At 41.9% G+C, this 23455-nt stretch overlaps 1 protein-coding gene across 2 annotated transcripts; it reads left to right on the top strand.

Moving 5' to 3' along the window:
- The first annotated feature begins 12600 nt into the window (after positions 1-12600).
- On the top strand, positions 12601-23122 carry LOC133912933 (kxDL motif-containing protein LO9-177). 2 transcript variants are annotated; one of them, XR_009908927.1, is made up of 4 exons: positions 12601-12773; positions 22462-22614; positions 22801-23016; positions 23052-23122. XR_009908927.1 is itself a non-coding variant. In XM_062355917.1 (3 exons), exons 1-3 carry the CDS (start codon positions 12670-12672, stop codon positions 22904-22906), a joined length of 363 nt encoding a protein of 120 aa, XP_062211901.1. In that variant the 5' UTR covers positions 12601-12669; the 3' UTR covers positions 22907-23122. The 2 variants fall into 2 exon arrangements, 1 of the variants encoding a protein (XP_062211901.1); XM_062355917.1 differs by having other exon boundaries at positions 22801-23122.
- The last annotated feature ends 333 nt before the right edge of the window (positions 23123-23455 follow it).

Genomic DNA, 23455 nt, shown 5'->3' with positions numbered 1-23455 from the left:
TAGCGAGTTTGAGGCTATAAATACCTCTCCATTCGATCATTTGAAGCTGCTTGAGTTCAGAGAAATATAGAGACACTTGCGAAGACATCCAAGCCACCAAAGTGCTTAAAGTGATCATCTAAGGTAATTAAGCACAAGATTAGAGAGTGTTTAGTGCTTATAGGCCTAGAGTGAGTTGTAGTTAGGTGCTGCAGCTTGAAGAAGGGATCAAGGAATAATCCTAGTTTGTACTACGCCAGCGCCTTAGAGTCTTGTGTGACTCGCCGGCAACTTGAGCTGGAGTTGCTCAAGCTTTTTGACCCTCAGACTTGGTGTGGAGCGGCGGTAAGATGCTTGTACAGGGATGCGGAGACCCTTGCCTTAGTGGCTCATGCTCCAAAGTGATTATGACGGCAAATGATTGGAAGAGAGGCTAGTGGTAAGACCTTGACTTGGTGGCTTGGTGGTTCATCCAGCTTGAGGCCTTGGTTTAGTGGCTTAGTGGCTCAAGAGTTGTAACCGAGTGTCGATCGGGAGCATATCCTTAGTGGAGTTCTAACGTGGACTATGGGTGGCTTTCATACCATCGGTACCATGAGATAAAAATCCCTTGTGCAGAGTTTGTTTTCTCTACCGTCGTTACACTTCTGCATTTATATTCTTGCAATCTATCTTTGTGCATTTACTTTTCTGGAGTAGTTTGCTAGGATTGGCTATAGGTTGTAAATCTTTTAAGCGATAGAATAGATACACTAGATAAACCTAGAGCACATTTAGATATAAATTGATATAGGTTTATCTTGTGAAATTTTTGGAGCCAATTAGGTTAGTTTTTAAGTGTTCTAATTCACTATTCTCCCTCTCTTAAGACGTCACCGATCCCTGCACCCTACTAATCCTTGTCTTCATCGATGTCGGTGGCCATACGGGTCATTGGACTTCTCTTTTTTGTTGCATCCGTCTTAGTTATTTGGCATTGGATACGCGGTCCAAACTTGTCTCTCGCTTTAACACCATTACGCATTATGACATCCTTAACGTCGACGTCTTCCCACCTAACACAGCATCCATCCCCTTCCTCTGCTACAGAGCGGGCAACGGTGTTGGCCAATCGAATCGCCAGCCCATCTACATTGTCTGGGAGGGAGAGAGAATCGGTTATATTGTTTTTTTTTCTTTGAGTGGATGCTTGTTTTTCCACAATTTGAATAGATCACCTTGTATAAGGTCTTATCTTCTTTTTGTTTCTTTTTACACCTCTCTTATAGAGCTATATTTCTATTTTTCTTTTTTTTTATTGCATTTTACATCAAAAGATCATTTGAATTGTAGCTTTGAACACTTTAATGCATCTAGGGCACACCGATCTTATGTATTAATCAAATTAGGTTGCCTTTTTCTTGCTGGCATTTGGCTTTTTTTTAATAACAGCATATGTGGGTAATATATAAGCATGTATAGGGACACTTTGCTTTTTTCTATCTCTGATTAATGTGGTAACTAGCAATCGCACACGTGTTATAAATACATGGAATCAATAAATATTGTAATGGGAGTAAAAAATTTGTAAGCATGCATATGTAATGCATCAAATCATCATTTTCGACTTTCATTATAATATTTATTGATTTCATGTGTATGGTTGCTATTGAAGATTACAGTCACAGAGACAAAAAAAAAAGTTATAACACAATTTACTGGTAAAACCAAAAAACAACAAAATCATGTACCTACAGGTAGAAAATCAATCAATAATATAGCAATTTGAAGAAGTAAAAAGTTACCTATCAATTAAAACATGATGCATATTGTGTATGTTATTCACACATGCATTAAAACCGTAGCATACTATGATAGTTAAACCACCTTTTAACTAATCATACATGGAGGAATCACTCCATAAGAATCAAATATCTTAAATTTGAAAATGAAATATGGAAATTGCAGTTGAAAAATGCAATAGTCACAAATTAAACAAGTGCATATCATACGAGTATCAATAATTCCATACATGAAAATGAACACAACTCCTCACGGTATCTCGCCAAGTGCAAGCTAGGATCTTGCACTATCTTTTATAGACTCATCATTATCCTTTCAATCTTCCAGTGTAACAAGAAAAAATGGAAGTGTATAATCCATGATCACCTAAATATAACATAGCAAATAATGAACTCTTTTCATATAAATTGTGTTTGGCACATGGACCTGACATTATAGTATTTCAACAAACAAGAGATGCGCATGAGCATCCATTGAAGTGAGATCAACAAAACACAGGAAAAACTAGTTTGGTATAAAAGAACACAAGCAATCCTACAGACAAAAAATTAAATGGCAGAAAGGATGCCTCACCTCGCAACATGGGAAGGAGTGGTCGTCAGCACAGGATCACGGCATGGGACGACCATGTGGGACTATTGTGGCCCTGACATGGGTGGAGTGAAGTAGGAGATTGGCATATGCACATATGTGATAAGGTGATGAAAGAATTGTGACATGCCAGAAAGATTTATGAGTGGGTTTCCTAATTGATCAAGAATAATTGATTGGGTGATATTTTGCAAGGAGATTAATTGATTTCGGCAGTATTTTGGAAGGAGATTAATTGATTTGGGGAATATTTTGGAAGGAGAATAATTGATTTGGGTAGTATTTTAGAAGGAGATTAATTAATTATTGGATATAGATGGAATGAAATAATGGTGTGTTAAGGATATTTAATGTTGATAGTATTAGTCAATTAATTGCATATATAAACTGGTTAGAGGTTTTCAAACTTATTGGGTTTCTAAAATCATCACGCGTTAATTTGGAAGGGAAAATGAGTGAGGGGTGATGACCAATTGATATGGTTTTGGTGCCTAATTGATGACTAATTAATTGGGGTTTCTAAATTAATCACAAGTTAATTTGAAAGGGGAAATTGGGTGAGGGATTTTGACTAATTGATGTTGTTTTGGGGCCTTATTTATGACTAATTGAGCCTAATTGTGTGTCCTCGATAGATCCCATGTGCGGCTTGATGGCGAGCAGCAAGGATGCATCTTCGATGGCGAGCAAGTTAGAGGCGTCCAGTACGGTGAAGGGCGGCAACGATGAGAAGTGAGTGGCGTGCTGTGGAAGGGCGTCGCCTAGGCATGGCAATGGTGGCGATCAAATTTGCAGCATTGGTGTGGATTGAGCAAAATTCAGGGAACATGTTGCACGTAATTGATTGCATGCATTATTTGATTGTGGTTTCATAATTAGCGTGCATGATTGTGACCTCCTAATTGATTTCGAAGGAATGAAGAAGGAAATAGCAACCGGATGAGGTGCACGTAGCGAGATGAGAGGGGAGGGACGATGCAATCTCAGTCTTTGGATGCAATGACACAGAGTCAATCGAATCTGGGTTGTTGGATGTGTAACATTGTTTATAGATATTTACATATCCGAGGTTGCTGGTTGTCCCGTGCGTATTTTTTGGGTGGACATAAAATTATTTGTGGTTGCTCTTTATAGTATAGATTTATAGCATTGAGAGCAAAGGAAAAATCTTCCTTATTAATATAATAAAAGACATATGACTTGCTAATGCTCAACGTGTTAAAACAAACAGAGACAAGTCATTGGATGACTGTCTACACTTAGTCACCTAACTATTGATAACAAAAATTGGCATTTTGTAAGAGTTTCAGAGCTAGTAGTTTCAACGCATCCGAACATTCGATCGGAGGATTAGAACATCCGGTTAAATCTTTTTGCCAAACAGAAAGGTTGGTGTTTGAAAAAATCGGACCTTCCGACTAGATTGAAACATCCAATGTTATCATCAAAACATCTGATTAAATATTTTTTACCAAACAGAGAGGTCAGTGTTTAAAAAAACTGGACCTTCCGATATGGATTGGAACATCCGATCATGAGTATCGGAACATCCGATCTAACCTAGATCTGGATTTTTGGGAAGAGATCGAGTTGGATTTGAAGATAAGTTTTGGTAGATTCCGATTCAAAATGGGGTAAGACTAACCCTCCCTATAAATATAAAGGGCCATGGATGATTGAGAACATCCAACATCCAATAGAACAAATACAATTTACTTTACCTTTCTTTTTTTAACCCTTTTGCCCTAGATCTCTTTTCCAACCTTCCTATTGCTTCTTGTTCTTGATCTCGACGACCAAGGACAAACCGCTGGCCATCTACGTTCTAAATTGTCCCTCCCGAGCGTGGGTGATGATAAAGTTCCAACGGTGCAGCGCCATGACTAGAGTTTCCTAGGTGCTGTCTGTCGGATATTCAAATCGAAACATCTGACACCGATCGGAACATCTGATCGGGGGATCAGAACATCCGATCCAATATTCTACACATGAAGTGCTTAGTGTTTGGCATGACATCTTTTCGTGTCAACACACTTTTTGGCAACTCCGCTAGGGAGAAGCGTTTCAACCATCTTCTAGCCAAATCTGGAAACCCTAGCCATGATGAACGGAGCTGAAGTCAACCCTGACAACATCGTTGTGCCCGCCATCAAGGAGCTAGATGAGGAGGCACAACGAGAATACGAGAAACATAAGATGGAGTTTGACAGGGCGTTCGCTTCATTCTACCAAAAGATGAGACAGGGCGTCATCTGGAAAGGAAGAGATTTCACACCTATCTACACCAAGCCTGAGGTAACTTCCACTGCAAGTGATGTACATCTTACTAAAGATAAAGTTTCTTTGATGATTGATCAGCAAGTAGGTGCTTCTATGTATAATGCATTGGATAGGTTGTTACCTAGTCGTCTTAAGGTTATGGGTTTTGAAGTGCAAAGTGAAAAAGATCTAAAACAACATGTTTTGCCTCATGATAATGGTAGCAGTAATAGCAGCGGTCAGCATGACTCTTTGCTTGCTAATGCATCAGCAGCAGGTACACCATCTAAAGTTACACCGCAGGGTGTGCCGATGCAACATATAGCTAAACTAATGCGTTAAGTTCAGTTGGTCATAATGCATTACCACATGTTATTCCAAATACTGTTACCCGAATCTACAACACTTATGCCTTCACCGTTTGCAAATGCTAATATGGTCAATTCGGGTGCGCCTAATGTTAGCAATTGCACTGGTATGGGAGGAAGCTTGGCAAATTTCCAAACACCATTGTATCGCACTATAGCATACAATATACCTTCCATGCCACCTCAAGGTTCCGGCATTCCATATGGTCCACTACCTACTAGTAATTTTAGTAGTTCTCTACAGCATATAACAAGTACACAATTGAACCATACTAATGCATATGAAACACCATAGCTCAATATTTTTAGGCCACAGCAACCAGCTGATGGGACATCCACTCGGCCTATGGCCGAGTCATAAATGGGGCCTGAAAATGTTAGAGAGCAAGTGTTTAGTGTTCTAAGAGAGCAGTTCGGGGTAAAGCCCAAAGGTAGAGCACGTGCGTGTCAAAAGCCATAGCCCAATTTCTATGAAAATATTCAGTATCTCAGAGGGTTTAGAGTGCCTGAATTTATTAAGTTCATTGGGGGTGATGGTAGAACCACTTTAGAGCATGTTGCTCAATTTATTTTGTAGTGTGGTGAAGCTAGTGCTAGCGATACATTAAAACTGAGATTGTTTCCTTTTATCATTATATGGCCTTGTATTTACTTGGTTTACTTCTTTGGCACATAATTCTATTTATACATGGTCTTAATTAGAGAAAAAAAAATTCTATAAGTATTTTTATACTGGGGATATTGAGCTTAGATTATCACATTTAACATTGATTAAACTAAAACACAATGAGCCCGTTGCTGATTATATTTGAAGGTTTAGAGATACAATGACCCGATATTTTAATTTGAAATTTTTTGATAGAGACTTGGCTGATCTAGTTTACTTCCTCATTTAAAAGAAAAGCTAGAGAATCATGATTTCTCAGATGTTAGTAAAGTGTTACAAAAAGCTTTGGCTCAAGAAAGTCAGGCAAAAAAGTATAGAATTTTTCAGAGATCAAATGATAAAGTGAGAGAAAATTGTCCTGATGTTCACATGCTTGAATATAAATCTGAAAGTTTGGACGAGGATGACTTTGATGTATGTGTGGCCCAATGCATTTGGTCTTTTAAGTCTAAATCATTCGTTTGTTCAGCTCTTAAGTCGATACCTCCTAAAAATCGGCAAGAAGACATTAAATTTACTTTTGATGTAGCAAAGTACGATAGATTTTTTGATTACTTGCTACAAGAAAAACAGATTAAGCTGTCTCATGGTCATGTAATTTTGACATTAGATGAATTAAAGAGGTGAGCTTATTACAAATGACATAATTCTTATTTTCATGCTACTAAAGATTGTAATATTTTTCGTCGACAGATTCAATCAGCCATTAATGAAGGACGATTGAAATTTTCGGAGATGCAAGTGGGTAAGCAACTGTTCCCGGTTAATGTGATTGATCTCCAAGATAAGAGTATCCTAATTCGGCCAACTCAAGCTGAATCAACTAAAGGAAAAAATGTAGTCGTTGGTTAAGAAATGCTTAAACCTTTGAGGGAGAACAAAAACTTGCTAAGATAAGTGCTACTTGAGAAAACTTCTGAAGGCAAAGAATCAGTCAAGATTGTAGTGGATACTTTAACCTCCGGGGGTATGACAATGCTGAGCTAAGAATGATTAAACCAAAAGGCTCGGAGGTTTGTGAGTGGAAGTTTAATGAAGCAAAGAGACATGACAAGTTTGAAGCGACCAAGATCACCTTCAAGGAAAAGGGTGTATAATCATCATCAACCAAGGGAGGATCATCCTACTAATGTCTACCTGCCACTTGGTCCATCGCCGTCATTGCCTTGGACACTTCCTCTAATGCTCTTCCCTCCTTGTCCAACATAGGGCTATAATGGTATGTGGATGCCTCCTCCTCCTATGCAATTTATTCCTTTTCATTCAATGTGAGTAGCACCACGAAGGCTGATATTTGATAGAATATAACTTCCTGTGCATGACTGATTGGGTCATATAAATTGGTCTAATGATGTTCAATATGCTAAGATTATAAAGAAAGCATACCAGGTCAAGGGGAGTAGTGTGTCTACTCAAAATTCAGATTCTAATATTGGTAAGACAAGGATCACTGCTACTAATATTATTGAGATTGGTTCAATGAAAGTGGTCATCGAAGAACTTGGTAAAAGACCGATTATTTGTGGTGATAATCCGGTCAAGTCTAAACATGTACCTACTACTGTCTAAGATGCTTTAAAGACCAATAATCATGAAGCAAGTAGTAGCAAGTCACTTTCTAAGTACCTACAGCCGAGGTGATGTCCATCGAGCTTATCTCACACAAAGAAGAGAAGATTGCAGCAGCGGCGCAAGCAAGAATTAATGGAGCGACAAACAGAAAAATTGTGGGATGTTGCTTTCAATGAGGTTAAACCAATGCAACTCGTGAAGCAAATGTGAAAACCAAACTTAGATGCCATAACAGTTCCTACGGCAGCCCTTTCGCCAATAACAACACCAATGCCTACGCAAGATGATAAAGAAGATGAAGAATTATTTGATTATAGAAAGACGCCAGTGCATGCTAATAATGTTTCACCAACTGAAGGTAGGGATATCAAAATAGTTTTTGTGTTACCTTCAGAATTTCATGCTATGGATGAAGGTGAAGTGTATCAATAAATAAATAAAGAAGCATGGCCGATGTATTGGTTACCATCATCCTAAGGGATATTCATAGACGATGTCTTGATCATCGTCCTAAGAAATGGGTATAAAGGGAGATGATATGCTTTTTGTAAGCAAGCTTCACCAAGAAACAGGGGGCATGTGTTGATGACAAAAATTGGCATTTTGCAAGAGTTTCAGAGCTGTAAGTTTCAATACATCGGAACATCCAATCGGAGGATCGAAACATCCAGTTAAATCTTTTTGCTAAACAAAGAGGTCAGTGTTTGAAAAGATCGGACCTTTCGACTGGATCGTTACATCCAATGTTATCAATCGGAATATCTGATATAAATATTTTTTGCCAAATAGAGAGGTCGGTGTTTTAAAAAATAGGGCCTTCCGATATGGATTGAAACATCCGATCATGAGTATCGGAACATCCGATCTAACCTAAATCCGGATTTTTGGGAAGAGACAGAGTCGGATTTAAAGATAAGTTTTAGTAGATTCTGACTCAAAATAGAGTAAGAGCAACCATCTCTATAAATATAAAGGGTCATGGCCGATTGAGAACATCCAACATCCAATCGAACAAATACAATTTACTTTACCTTTTTTACCCATTTTGCCCTAGTTCTCTTTTCCAACCTCCCTATTGCTTCTCGTTCTTGATCTCGACAACCAAGGACGAACCGTCGGCTATCTACGCGCTGATAGAGTCCCTCCCGAGTATGAGTGATGATAAAGGTCTAACGGTGTGGCGTCACGACTAGGGTTTTCTATGTGTTGTTCGTCAAATATTTAGATTGAAACATCCGACACCGATTGGAACATCCGATCGGGAGATCGGAATATCTGATCCAGTATTCTACACATGAAGTGCTCAGTGTTTGGTGTGGCATCTTTTCACGTCAACACAAACCCGAGTAACATTATTATATGGAAGTGACAAATTAATAGATGGCACTAAAGGAGTCCAACTTTTGGACGGATTAGGGATTTAGCTAGCTTGCAGTGATAAACCAGGAATTCAATCTTTAAAAAATGAAACGTTGGTGCTTACTGTATGTCACGTGCGTCGTGATGTTAGGGTATGTTTGTTTTAGTTTTAAATTATGAGAATCTAGTTGTGTCTGTAGAATTCGTGAAACCTTATTCTCATCAGATTATAGATCATTGGAATTTATATTAAAACTTGATTTGTGAATTGTGATAATCGATTTTTATATTATGATCATTTATTTTTACTTTTACCTTTAGAACTATAATCCATAATCAAAATAAAAAACAAACAAAACTTACTTTATTACCCCTACGTGCACTGAGCCTAGTCTATTACATACGTGCACTGAGCCTAGTCTATTAAAGGGCCCAGAATTGGAGCAATTATAGAGAGCAAGTACTGTAGCTACTGTTTATGTAAGTCATATACGTGTACATACATATATACGGATATGTATATGTATACATAATTTTTTATGAAATTCTAGAAAATAGCAAAAATAATAATAGTTATATTGATAAATCAGCTGAAATAATTTAAAATACATAGGAAAATATCTAGATCTAAAAAAAATATAAAACAAATTTAGTTAGATTCGTATTACTGTCGTCTACATGTTAAAATTATGTGCATGCATGAAAATACCAATGTTTTTCTTATAATTAAACGAATGAGTTAAATATTGATAAATTCATAAATAAATATTGAGATGTATAAAATGATGGATTCAATTTTTTAATCTTTTTATTATGCTCTGCCCGATAAAAAATAGATGGGACGTAGACGCGTCAATCCGTCTGGTTGTGTTCGGAGGAGTAAATTTGGGTGGAGACGGAGTAGTATCGATAATTCTTATGCAGCTACTCTGTCGTAGGACCAGAGCTCACAACAGGAGCATGCGCCGATGCGCGCATACGATCGTGCTGCAGCCTGCAGGGTGCAGCTGGGCAGCTGTCCGGTTTGTATGCGGCAGGCGGCAGCCATGGGCAGAGGCCTCGGCGTGCCACGTGAGACGTCAGCGCGGCAGAGGAGGAGGGCAGACCAGCCCGCGTCTTGTCAATGGCAGATCTCCTTTTACAGCTCTGCTCCATCGCATTACTCCCATCTCCCTCATTTACTACGGCTTCCCCTCTGACATCCCGCGAGCCTCGTCGCTCGCCATTCGCCGAGGCAAGTCCCGGCGCCGAGATCTACCGGTCGGGGATAACCGGGCGCGGCGCCGGGGCCCGTGCCGGCAGCAGATGGGGCACGCGGCGGCTGGACGGGCTGTGGCCACACGTTCATTGTTGTTCTGTGCCCGCGCCAGTTTCTCCCACTCGGGGTCCGCGTGCGCGGCGGGTTCGGCGTTCACGCGGCTGACGAGTGACGAGCCCTCTTGGACGGACGGAAATGTCCGCGCTCTTCGGCACGATGCCCCGACCACAGGTATCCGGTATTCCTGCCGTGACGGTTCCCATATACTGTATACTCCACTAGCAATAGTACGGCTGGGCGCCGGCGGGGGTCGCGGCGCGTTGTTCATTCGTGGCGACGTGCAGTGCGGCGGCCAGCAGGAGAGTCGACCGTTGAGCAAGCCTCAAATTAAAGCTAATGGATAGGTCGCAGTACGGCGCCGTGGCACATTGGCTGCGTGCCTGTGCACGTACTAGTTAGTACTGCCACGCGCTGTGCTCGTCCGGCACGACTGAACGAGTAGTACAGTGCTAGTACAGCGTGCTAGCTTGAAGGCTTTACTGTTTGGAACTCTGATGATGTGATCAGAGTGGGCAGGCCGGCCCGTGAATATGCGATTTGACCTGTCCCTGCGCCGCTGTGCGTACCGGTCACCCTGCGGGACGGCAGCAATACTACCGGCAAGGGCAACGGCAATGTTTAATGCCCAACTGACTACAAGGTGAGATCTAAATAAGTGGAGGGTTATAAATGCTATAATATATATTGTAGAATTATCGATATTAATATAGGCTCAGATTACAATAAAAAATTACAATCTAATTAATAGTTTCCCTCTCTCTTTCATTCGCCTTCCCCACATTGAACCAATCTTCTTGTTCTCCTCCCGATTGTAACAATGCCTCTTTTTTCCTTATCCTCCACAAAGCGACTCTCTCACACGCCCTCCACCGAATTGAATTCCCTAGTTACATGATCCGTCTCTCTTCCCACAGGGGATAGCATCAAGATCCATGTGAGATGTTGCGGCTGACAGGTCTCTTTTTTAGCCTCCATATCCTCGCCCAACACAATAGAACAATGGGACTAGCAGTCTAAGCCGAAGCAAATCGTTTTTCATGTCCTAGTGCAACTCTTCTTCCCTAACCTAGGGTGACTCCCAGCGTAATGTTGTCCCGATCCTCGCTCAATTCTGATGAAAACTCATCTTCCCTAACCTCGGTGGCTCCCGGCTGTGAGTGGCTCGGGCCGTCGATAAGCTGCCAACCATGGGCAAGCATCTACCAATGATGTGGAGGGCATGCTTCCCTGTCTTTGTCGTGGCGGCAAGAGCAATCGTTCTGTTGTGTTGGAGAGAAACAAGAGATTTAATCATTTGTTTATTGCTTGTGGCTCGGCTATAGGTATACGGTCAACCTTAAGGACTTTTTGCTTGTGGTCAGGTTCCACAATGGCTATGGCAGAATAGTGATGTAGCATTTAGAGAAAATTCCCTGTATGCCATTGGACATTAAACTTTTGTCTTATGTGCCATCAAAAATTTAGAGTTCCCTCATGTGCCACTGATAAAATTTTGCTCTCCCTTCCATACCATTTCCGTTAGATCAGTTAGTTCGGTTCATCGTTAGAGGCAATTTTCTTGTCAATTTTTTTGGATAATAACAAAAGCACCCCTGGTTCGCATCGAGCGGCATTGAGCTTGCTCGTTGGCGGTGAATCAACTGCGGACAAGGACCGAGTTGTGGTAGCTTAGGCTCCTAGGACCATGGCAAGCTTGCTGGTGCCAGTGGTTTAACAGTTTGATTGCTGTAGCATCGCCGACGGCGGTCAAGAGCGTCGAGGCTTGTCGAGTGTAGCAACATATGCATGTGCGGTGTGCTTCAAGCCAAATTGGCTTGCAGGAGAGCACAATTGTGGTTGATAGGCAGAGATGAGCTATCGGTTCGGCTCCTTGTCATCTGGTGATGGTGCACAAACGGGGAACTGAGCCAAGGCTAGTAGAGGAGGAGATTGGGCACGACGACGACATTGGTTGGAATTGAAGAAGAAGTGATTGATCCTGACGAATGCAACATGGGGCCACACAAGACTCGTTGGTGAGCTCTTTTAGCCATCGAATCCACTGTGCTCCAGCGTAGATCTACTTGGAGGAGCCTTGCCACACCTTTTTTTGCCTTTTTCTAGCCCGATTCTACCGCAACGGGGAGTTGAAGGTGGGATTTCGTGTAGAGAGAGAGAGCTGTCGAGAGGAGAGAGAGGTAAACTAGGATGTCGTAGGAGGAAGAATGAAAAGGAGGCAAGAGCATAACGATCTTTTCGTGTCTCAAGTAATGGTTGTTGGGCAAAAATGGCACAGAAGGGCAATGAAAACTAAATCAATGGAAGAGAAGGGAACTATAAATATTAGATGGCATATAAGTCAAAAGTTTAAGGTCTAATGGCATACAGGGAATTTTTTCTAGTATTTATTGCTTAAAGTCATGTTTTTTAGCATATCGTGGTTGCTCTTGAGAGTAAACCTGAAACCATTTTCTCTCTCTCTTCTTTTTTTTTTTTTTTTGAGAGGTCTCTTTTTGTGCGTGTGTGTAGTAGAGCCATGGGTTGACCAAACTGATTCGATGGGCCACTTTACCAGAACAATGCTAGCTGACAAAACAGGCTGAAATCTACAGTCCCATCCAGATAAGTAAAAGTGTTAAGCCCAAACTATTTGCGATCCGTTTTGGCCCAATAGCTTGCACCCCCTTTGTGTGTAGGGATTTAGTCTCCTCGCAGGCCCACGAGAGCCTGCAATCCTACAAGCAGACGGCCCCAGCTGAAGGGAGGAACGAACAGAGAGACGGGGGAGGTGAGCAATGGAGAAGTCGACGGAGACCGCCGCGGAGGAGGTGGCGGCGCAGTTCAGGTCACTTGTGGACGCCGAGGACGTCGCCTCCATCAGGCAGACGCAGCACCTCATGTGAGTCCCACCACTCCCCTTCCTTCGTTCCCCCCCGATCCCGTCGAGCCCTGTTCTTGTTTTCAGTTCAGTTGTTCCGATCCATCAGTCGCTGTGCCTAGCCTGCTGATTGCCATGTCTTGGTATTTTCCTGATCGGGTTTAGTTGGTTTCGGGGCTACGTTCGTTGCTTGTGTGCATGCATCAATGGTGGGGGGTTATAATTTGGTGCTTGCATGACTGATGAGGGTTCAGGGTTAGGGTTAGAGAGCCTAGAGACATTGCTAATTTCGCCCATAAAGAGTTCCAAAGTGAGGATTGGTGATTTGATGTGTGACTTAACATGTATGGACCCTACGCTTATCCCTTGGACGGGAAGCCTAAAAGTTCAAATTTGAGCTGGAGTTTTCTAGGTGGTGATCGAAATTTCACATGCATTGATGTATGGTGCTTAAGCCGTGGTAGGTGGCGCTCTATTGGTGCAAGGTAAATTCAGACTTTCTTCTCTGTCATTGGGGGCAACCTGTTGGTCTTTTGGATCGCAAATGTTTGTAGTTATGAAAAATTCAAACTTGATGACTTAGACAAACTAAATTGTTCTAAGTCGCGACACGAACCGTCACAATTTTTTTGGTAATACTTTTGTACTTGTATTGGTCATGGAGGTTATTGAGCTGGTAAATAGATCTTAAAACAGTAACTAGTTCATCTACAGAGAATGGAAACTTGCCATATCCCTTTCACTTATGTTACTGTGTTTATCAGAAGGAAGCTTATCCTGTCACCTCCTAATTGGGTATTTGCTTGTGATGACCAATGAGTGCAAGAGATTACAGAAAGAAAGCTAAAAGATTGCATTTAGTTATGTGCTGCTAACTATCTATGCACTTGCAGGTGCTCTATAAAATTATTAAGTACTGTCATATATGGACACACCACCATTTCGACTCTCATGTTAATGGTAATAATTATTGAAAGTTGCTCCTGCCTGCGCACCTGTGCCATGTGTCATTTTCTACTGATCCAATATTCAGCGTCTGTTGGATTGCAATTCCCACTTCACTGCCGGGCCTCCCCTCAACCAGTCCAGGAATAAAATTAGCAAGGTAGATATGCAGGAGTAGCCTCTGTTTCCAAAACTTCTTGTATTGTTAAGGAGCCATCCCTCCAGTAATCATGCACTTTAGCTATCATTTTTTCATGTCACAGTCCTTGCAGTGCTTGCTGTCATACTTATGACTTATGCCTTGTTTTGCGATGGAATCTCGGCATCAGTGGCGTTGCTAGAAAATCAGCATTGGGTGTGCACAAAGCGTACCTCCTTGAGTTCCTCCTCCCTCCTGAGTTCCCCCTGCTTTAGTTTCTCCATCGCAAATCTTTGCTGACTTCCCATTGTTAAGTATATATGGTAACATATCATCCCAGTATGGTAACATATTATTCTGGAGATATTGTCCCATGAGTATCAGCTCTATATATTGACATCAAATCTATTCCCCGGATGTGCTCTTCCCTCACAATTCTAGTCTAAGGTAACATGGAATCAGAGCAAGGATCAGGGTTAGGGTTAGAACTAACTACGATCCCAAAATCAATTCTTTTTTCCCCCATCGCCTGCCGCCGTCAAGCTTCTCCGTTGCCGCCACGCGCGAGCCGCCTGTCGCGGTTCCTGTCGTCTTCTTATCCATCCTGTCGTCAGGCAACGTCGTCGATCTCCTGTCCGTCGTCTCTGTCGTGGATCCGACTTGTCGCCCTCACCTGTCGCGTCCACACCTCGCAGATCCAGCCTGGCGCGCGCGTCCGTGCCTCGCAGCCGCCTCTGTCCCGCGCGTCCGGCCGTCGTGGCGGCGTCACTCCGCCTGTCGTAGCTGTCTCTGCCCATGCGCCTCTCTGCCCGTCGCGACGGCCTGACGCGCACGTGCCTGTCTGGCGTCGCCACCGTCCCTCTGCCTGTCGCGGAGCCAAGCAGGTCTCTCCACCGTGAGTCGTTGCACCTCTGGTCGCCATCTATGGTGGGGATCGCTCCCATCTGCTCTGTTGTTGTGCGGAGAATAGGGGCAGAAGAGCTATTGCTTCTACTGTTTGGCCTCTCTCATTTGTTGCTGCTCTGCGAGGGAGGTATTCATCAGGTCGCCCTGTTACTGTGCTGACACTGTTCATCTACCGGTATTGTTCGCTTGTTGTTACTGTGCTGCCACTATTGCTATTTGCTCCTAATATGTCACAACTAAGTACAATTGCTATCCCGATTAAGCTTGATGGTCATAATTATCGAGAGTGGGTTTTTTCTGTGAAAACTGTGTTGAGAGGATATGCTCTGGCGTCTCACTTGACTACTTGACTGATGTTCCACCTGTTGATAAATCGAAAGATGGTTTTGGTATTGTTGAAGTCAAGAACTGGCAAAATGATGATGAAAGGATTATGAGTGCCATTGTCACTAGTATGAAGGAGTCTTGATCATCACAAGATAGCTAAGGAGATGTGGGATTATTTGCAGCATCGATATGTTCAAAATAGTGGTGCCCTCTTGCATACTATCATGATAGGACTTGATGGCCTTCAGCAGAATGATCTCTCCATAGATGAGTACTACACTGCATTTGATCGTTTGATGGGACCGTTGCTCTCTATGGTCCCTCAGTGTACTGGAGGGTGTTTAGGCTGTTGTGATCAGAAGAATAAGTTTATTGAAAAGTTCTTTATGTATCAGTTATGTCATAGACTACAATTGGAATTTGAGTCTATTCGTATGCAACTGCTCAACAACCCCACTACTCCATCCATTGCTGATGTATTGTCTGCTTTGATTGCTGAAGAGACTCATCTTTATTCACTTACGTATACTCCAGTGTCAGTACCTCAGTGTACTTGCAGCTTTCCAGAGGACCAATAGAGCTAGAGACAGTTCCTCAGAGGATATTCTTTGTGAGCATTGCAAAAAGACTGGTCATCGTTCAGAGAATTGCTTCTCTCGTTATCTAGAAAAGTTGGCTGAGTTCCGTGCCCGCCGTGCTACTCGAGCTCGTAATACAGCTCCTTCCTGAGGTTCTGTATCTGTTCCTGCTGCTCCTAACAGTGATTCTCAGTCTTGGGTTCTAGATTCAGGAGCTTACTTCCACGTCACATCTGATAAGTCTCAGCTGGTTGCTTGCAAGCCGATCGCTACTGGAGGTTCTATTCAGACAGCTGATTGTACATCTTCTCATATCACTCATCAGAGTGCACTTTTCACTTGTTTTTCTGTACCTGATGTTTCTTTTGTACCTCAGTTATCCAAGAATCTCCTCTCCGTAGGTCAAGTCACTGACTAGAACTGTTTTGTTGGATTTGACACCTCATCTTGTTTTATTCAGGATCTATGAAGCGGGAGTGTGATTGGGGTTGGCCGTCGCCGTAGTGGGTCTCCTGGCCTCTACATTCTGGACACCTTGCGTCTTCCTTCTTCCACCAGCTCCACTGCTTGTGTCCTCTGCTGCATCGTCTTTTGCTTTATTTTTTGCCAAGTGGCATCATCGTCTTGCTCACTTGTGTGGATCGCGTTTGTCTACTTTGGTCCGTCAGGGTTGTTTAGGTCTTACATTCATTGAGTCCACTTTTCATTGTAAGGGTTGCAAGCTTGTTAAACAGCTCCTAACTCCCATATTCTAGTAGTCTTTCTCATTCTTAAAAATCTTTTAATCTTATTCATTCCGATGTATAGGGTCCTTCACCTTTTTTTTCAAAAGGTTGTCATAGTTATTATGTCATTTTTATTGATGATCATTCTCGATATACTTGGATTTATTTCAAAAACATCGCTCCCAGTTGTGCTCCATATATCAATCTTTTGTTCATATGGTTTATACTCAGTTCTCTACCGCCATTAAAGTATTGCGCTCTGACTCTGGAGGAGAATATCTCTTCTCTGTTTTTTGTCAGTTTCTCACCTCTGAAGGCACTCTTGCTCAGCTCTCATGCTCAAACATCGCCATCTTATAAAAACTGCATGCACACTCCTCATTGCATTTTTTGTTTCGTGTTATTTCTGACGAGAAGCTGTTTCTACAGCAGTATATCTTATCAATCGGCAACAGTCTTCAAAGTTGGCTGGCAAATGCCTGGTGAGGCTCTTTTTGGTACTCTTAACTATGATCATTTTCGGGGTTTTGGCTATACTTGCTATGTCCTGTTTGCACTCTGTGAGCAGACTAAGCTGCCTGCCCAGTCAATTGAGTGTCTTTCTTGGATATAGTCTTGAGCATAAGGGCTATCATTGCTATGATCCCTCCTCTCGTCGTATGCGTATTTCTCGTGATGTGACTTTTGTTGAGGACCATCCCTTCTTCTATACTCCCTCCACTCAATTCACATCCTCTCCCACAGAGTTCACTTCCTTCATATGTCTTCCTCCTCCTTCATCTGATGATCATGCCCCTGTTCCATCTTCACCCACCTCTGATTCGGTTTCCGCTACTCCAGTCATCTCTGCTCCGCATTTAGCTTCTCCACCATATGTTTCGTCTATCATTCATATCTATACTCGTCGGACCACAGTTTCTTCTGATCATCTGTCTGATCCCACCTCTTTGTCCAATCATGATGCTCCTATCCTTACTGATTATGATATTGTTGATGAGTTGCCTACTGGTCCTCGTTATAATCTACGTGATCATGCTATTATTGAGGTTCCTGACATATTGGGTTTTCCTGGTACGAGTGCAGTTGTAGCTGAGGAGCCATATACTTATCAGGAGGCTTCTAGTATTCCTGAGTGACAGTCTGTTATGTCTGATGAGCTTGCTGCACTTGATCGTTAAGGTACTTGGGATCTTGTTCCCTTACCATCTCATGCAGTTCCTATCACATGTAAGTGGGTATTTAACATTAAGACAATATCAGATGGTTCTGTTGAGAGATACAAAGCTCGTCTTGTTGCTAGAGGTTTTTAGCAGACCAAGGGTTGTGATTATGATTAGACATTTGCTCCTCAGCAACTTAGTGAGCAGTTTTAGATGTCTGATTTAGGTCTTATTAGTTACTTCTTGGGGATTAAAGTTATGACTTCTAAAAAAAGGTTTCAATCTTTCTCAATCTAAATACACTTAGGACCTTATGGCTAGCTCTAGCATTACTGATAATCAGATAGTTGCCACACCTATGGAGTTTCATTTGCAACTTCGTCCTACTGATGGTACACCCCTTGAGGACCTCTCTCAATATTGTCATATTATGGGTAGCCTTGTCTATCTCACTGTTACTAGACCTGATTTTGCGCATGCAGTTTATATTTTGAGTCAGTTTGTGAGTGCTACTTCTGTGCATTTTGGTTACTTGCTTCGGGTATTATGTTACTTGAGGGGGACATCATCACAGTGTTTGTTCTATGCCTGTTCTAGTCCGTTTCAGCTTTATGCTTACTCGGACTCCACTTGGGTGAGTGATCTGATGGATCGACGTTCTGTCATTAGTTATTGTATTTTTCTTGATATTTCTCCTCTTACATGGAAGTCTAAGAAACATATTGCTGTATCACGGTCCAATACAGAGGCAAAACTTCGAGTTCTTGCCACTACCACTTCAGAGATTGTATGGATTCGCTGGTTGTTGACTGATTTTGGTGTCTCTTGTGAAGCACTCACACCTCTTCTATGTAATAATATTGGTGCTATACAAATTGCAAATGATCCTATGAAGCATGAACTCACAAAGTATATTGATGTTGATGTTTCTTTTACTCGGTCTCCTTGTCATCAGAACGCTATTACTCTTCAGTATGTGCCATCAAAGTTGCAAGTTGCAGACTTCTTCACTAAAGCACAAACTCAAGCACATCATCAGCTTCTACTCAAACTCAGTGTCTCTGAGCCTCCTATACCACCTTGAGTTTGGGGGTGTGTGTTAAATATATATGGTAACATATTATCTCAGTATAGTAACATATTATTCTATAGATACTGTCCCATGAGTATCAGCTCAATATATTGACATCAAGTCTATTCCCCGGATCTGCTCTCCCCTCACAATTCCAGTCTAAGGTAACACCTATTTCGATCCCCATAGAAAGATTGGATGTCCATGTTCCTCTTCATACTTTAAAGCCCGTTCTGAAATCTGAACTTTACAATCACAAATTGACAGGGTAACAAAAAAACTGCAATTCCTAAGTGGTTTCAAATTAAAATTGGAAGCACAATGAAACAATTTGTGAGAAATTGAGAGCTAAATCACCTCACAGGATACTGGATCCTTGCAGCTTGCTTGACTGCTGCTCGCACTCAGCGCACGGATTGCTCGCCCACACCCATGCGGCCACGTCGTCGATTCGCTGCCGCTGACCGCTGAGTGCCATGCGCCCACGCCTACGCGGTGGCCGCGCTGTGCTCGTCAGCTCGTGGTCGTGGATGGCTGCTTGCTGCTGCCAGGGCACAATAGGCGCTTTACTGTGTTAGGTTTCTGAGGGGCTTCCCTAGTGTATGTGGCATGTTGGCCTTGGACTTTTCAAATGGGTTGCTGAGAGTTGGCCCAAAGTAAAATGAAGAACTAATTCCTGTTTAACTTTCTGAAATTTGGGTGTGCCTAGGCACCCCTCTAGCTCCGCCACTGCTCGGCATCCACCTTAGCCATGCTTGAAACTTTGATATCTTGTGAAGGTTTTGCTTGAGATCTAATCAACCTAAAAGGGCAGCTGGGGCATTAACTGTTTAGAAATTAACATTTTTGAAAATTTTATATTGAAAATTTCTGCTATTATACTTGAAGAGAAGGCCAAGTGGTCTACAAATTTTGTTTGGGGACTGGATATGGTTAGAAGTGGTTGTAGCTGAAGAAAACTTAGGTTCCAATTTGTTGGGGTGCAAAATATTCTTTCTGTAGACTGCCACTCAGTAATCACTAATCAGTACTCACCAATACAGCCTATTGGCTCAAAGCCTCAAACAGTCTGGAATTCCAACAGGTTTGGTAGTTTTTAAAACTTGTTTTTAATATGGGCAATCCCCATATGTACATAACTAAATGCTGTAACCATGTACCAATTTTCCTCTTGCGATAAAAATCTGACCTACTTTTGCGAGGAATGAAGAATCACTTGCTGCTTTTGAAGACAACATTTTCTACTAGTATATGTACTTGCTGGTTATCTATTGCGAATGAATTTTGGGTGCACAATTCTGTTCCACATATGAGCATTACAGAGCTTGAATTACCTTATCCATCCTTATCCATGCCATCATTGTTCTTGATCTGATTTCCTTGATATAGCTGTATGATTAGTTGCCCATGTTATTAGTGGGATAGGTGGGTAATTGACTATGTTCAATGACTCTACGAAACTTACGGAACACAATGGCTGGTACAAAAGTACTTGGTTAAGGATTCTAATCTTGCTTAGTCTTCATGTAGGTAGAACATGGTTTTTGTGTTTCCCTGGTTATTCATTAACTAGAGATATTGCTACATAGGATATTCATGATTACTATAATGGCAAATCATAGGTGCTTACAAGTTACAAGTTTGACCATTGTGTAAATTTGAATCAAAAATTTTGTTCATTTTTTTGACATAGGATGTTGCTGTAGCGAAAATGACCCTATTAGTCTATGATTGTGATTTTAGTGATTAATGACAATATAGTTAATGGGACTAACAAGTTTGTCAAGAATATATGTTAGTAGGTCTCAGGGATGCAATACATCAAGAAGCCACCGCAGTCGGGACAAAGTTGATTGAATTGGAGAAACTCTCAGAGAAATTGTTCTCATCGGAAGGTCTGGCACTGAAAGAATTGTACTCACCGGAGTATTATGTCTAAAGGCAGTTTGCCTCACCAGATATCCGGTGATAAAGAGTGTACACGTCGGAGCAATTCTGTCAGAAGGAGTCAGAGTGGATTGTACTCACCGGAAGGTCTGGCGATCAGAAGAGATGTACATCGGACTATTTAACAGAAGCTTCGTATTTTCGGAGGAAATGGATTATAAGGCATTTGATGATCCGGTGATGAGATGGATAGCACACCGGAGGCTTCACCGGAGCATTTAACAGAGTGTGTGCAAAACCCAGAAAAGAAGAAATTCTACACACAGGAAGGTCTTGTGATGAAGACAATGCACACCAGAGTATTTTGTGCAGAGAAGAAGCTTGGCACGATTTGGCTTAGGATAACTCACCGGATAATCCGGTGATGAAGATGATGTATACACTGAAGTATCTGGTGTTCAGAAGAACTCTAAGTTGAGTTCTAACGGCTAGTTTCTGAAAATGTACACACCGGATGATCCGGTGCTTGTACCTCTGTTAACACCGGATGATCCGGTGTTCACAGAATATTTGAGCCGTTAGGATAACAGCTGGTCTGCGGGGTTGAGGTTATAAATGCCCCTCCACTCATTCATTTGGAGTTGCTGGAGTCCAGAGAAACCCTTGTACACCTAAGAAGACATCCAAGCCATTCAAGAGTATAAAGTGTTCATCTAAGGCGATTAAGCACACTATTAGTAAATGATTAGTGCTTATAGGCCTAGAGAGAAGAGCTGCTAGGTGCTGCAACCTAGAGTGCGGATCAAGGAGTGATCCAAACGTGTACCAAGAGGTACGCCGACACCTTGGAGTCTTTGTGACTCGCCGGTAACTTGTTGACCCTCCGACTTGGTGTAGAGCAGCGACAAGAGGATTGTGCGGGAACGCGGATGCTCTTGTCTTTGTAACTAAAGCTCCGAAGTGAAGACGGGGTACAAGTGACCGGAAGAGAGGTTAGTGGTGAGACCTCGCCTTGATGGTTTGATGGCTCATCGTGCTTAAGGCCTTGTTTTGGAGACTTGGTATCTCAAGAGCCGTGATCGGAAGAGACTTAGCGACTGGGAGCATATCCTTTGTGGAGCTCTAACGTGAACTAGGGGTGGCTTGTGTGCCACCGATACCACGGGATAAAAATCCCTCGTGCCGAGTTTGTCTCTCTACTTTATTTACGTTTCCGCATTTACTTACTTGCAATTTACCTTGCAATTCTCTTAAGCGGTAGAGTAGACACATTAGATAAGTTTAGAGTATATTTAGATAGAAATTGATATAGGCTTATCTTGTGAAAGTTTTGGAGCCAATAGTTTTTAAGTATCCTAATTCACACCTCCTTTTAGGATGTTCTCGATTCCCTACAGCTACTGATATTACTCAAAAAAACCGAATCATAAATCTTGTCTATTTTTCGACATAGACTTGTGATGCATTGTAGTTCCCCCTTTTCATGGACTATGCTCTAATTTATACTGACTGGCCTACCTCAATTCAGTGAGCTGACATAGGAGATGGAGACACTTCAAATCATTTGTCATCCTGTAGATTAGTCTCCACCTTGAAATTCTGTCGTTGCTATTACACAGCAAATGCTGGTCATCTCGGTTAGTCCATGCTGTGATGCAAAGCCAGCATATCTTCCCCCTTTCTCTTAAGATTCTAACCACTATAATGTTTCTTAAAAATTATACATTTGTATGTGTTGTTGATAAAATATTTATCACTCTTATACTGAGAGAAATTCAGTTACTGAAACATGCGGGATGTCCTGTACTATGTTGTTAGACGTATGAGCAAAACTAACGGCTGAAGTGATGCATAACCTTCGTTCAAAAAAGTGATGCATATCTTCTGTTTGGCAGTGGAAGTTGCAGAAAAAGTTGTCTTTTGTCTTACTTTCCATTTTCCAGTAATGATCATTGCTATTTTGATTGCAGACTGGGGCGATTGCAAGATGGCAATGCTGTTCTTACACATTTTAATGAGTATTCCGAGCAATGCTTTGCAGAGGTGTCTAGTGATTTTGCCAGTAAAACCCGCCTTCTCAAGTCCATGAAGGCTGATCTTGACCATATTTTCACAAAGCTAAGGTAGTGTCCCTATGCCATTTTTCGAAATTATCAACTGATGTTTGACTGTTTCCATCTCCCTATTAAATTTCTGGTGCCACTGTCTCCATGTGCTTGGTCTCTCTTATCCCCTAGTGCCCATTCAAAATTTTAATTAGAAAATAGATTTCCAGCTAAGCAAACTTTCGTCTTACGCCCTAATTGTAGAGGGATGAAAGCGAGGCTAGCGGCCACTTATCCGGATGCTTTCCCTGATGGTGCAATGGCAAAGACGATGGACCAAAGACCAGACCTTGAAAGTCCTCTGGATTAGTCGGTCTAGCACCAAAATTTGGCATATTGATGACGAGATATGCAGGCATAGCTATGAGTCATTTGGTTCCTCTACTTGAGAACTGAAGCAACATATCTTCTCCTTATGTTGCTGCAGAAAATTCCAGCTTTGAGGAACTTATGTTTCTGCTTATACAGTTGTAACTCTGTGTATTATAACAGTGCTTAATAGATCAATATTTTTGTTTTGATGTAATTGTTGGATTTTGGTTGTATGCTCGGCAAATCTATTTAGAGTCAAGAAGATCCTTTCCTGTGAAGGATTCATTCTTCTCTCGACGCCTCAGGTGCTCTGCAAATCGCTGTAAGGAACTTCTTGCTGTTGTGTCAAGTTACATGATATTAGCTATTTTCAGTAATCAAACTTAGTAATTAGTATACATATATGAATTTGGAGCGTCCCGTACGAACTGTGAAGTATAAACAATTTACTTGCCTTTGGTAAACCGAAAGATTAACCATTTCTTGTACCTCACATATAAGCTTGCTAATTCTAGCTGGGGTACAGCTATTGTACTCTGTAACTACA

The sequence above is a fragment of the Phragmites australis genome, chromosome 3 (assembly GCF_958298935.1).
Source record: "Phragmites australis chromosome 3, lpPhrAust1.1, whole genome shotgun sequence".
Classification (NCBI taxonomy): domain Eukaryota; kingdom Viridiplantae; phylum Streptophyta; class Magnoliopsida; order Poales; family Poaceae; genus Phragmites; species Phragmites australis.
This window is presented reverse-complemented; position numbering and strand designations above follow the sequence as displayed.

What these genes read in the sequence shown, in the direction of transcription:
- LOC133912933 (XM_062355917.1), top strand. Translation starts at nt 12,670, where the DNA reads ATGGAGAAGTCGACGGAGACCGCCGCGGAGGAGGTGGCGGCGCAGTTC. An exon ending in AGGCAGACGCAGCACCTCAT is followed by an intron (nt 12,774 to 22,461) that starts GTGAGTCCCACC and finishes TTTTGATTGCAG; the next exon opens with ACTGGGGCGATTGCAAGATG. An exon ending in CATATTTTCACAAAGCTAAG is followed by an intron (nt 22,615 to 22,800) that starts GTAGTGTCCCTA and finishes CCCTAATTGTAG; the next exon opens with AGGGATGAAAGCGAGGCTAG.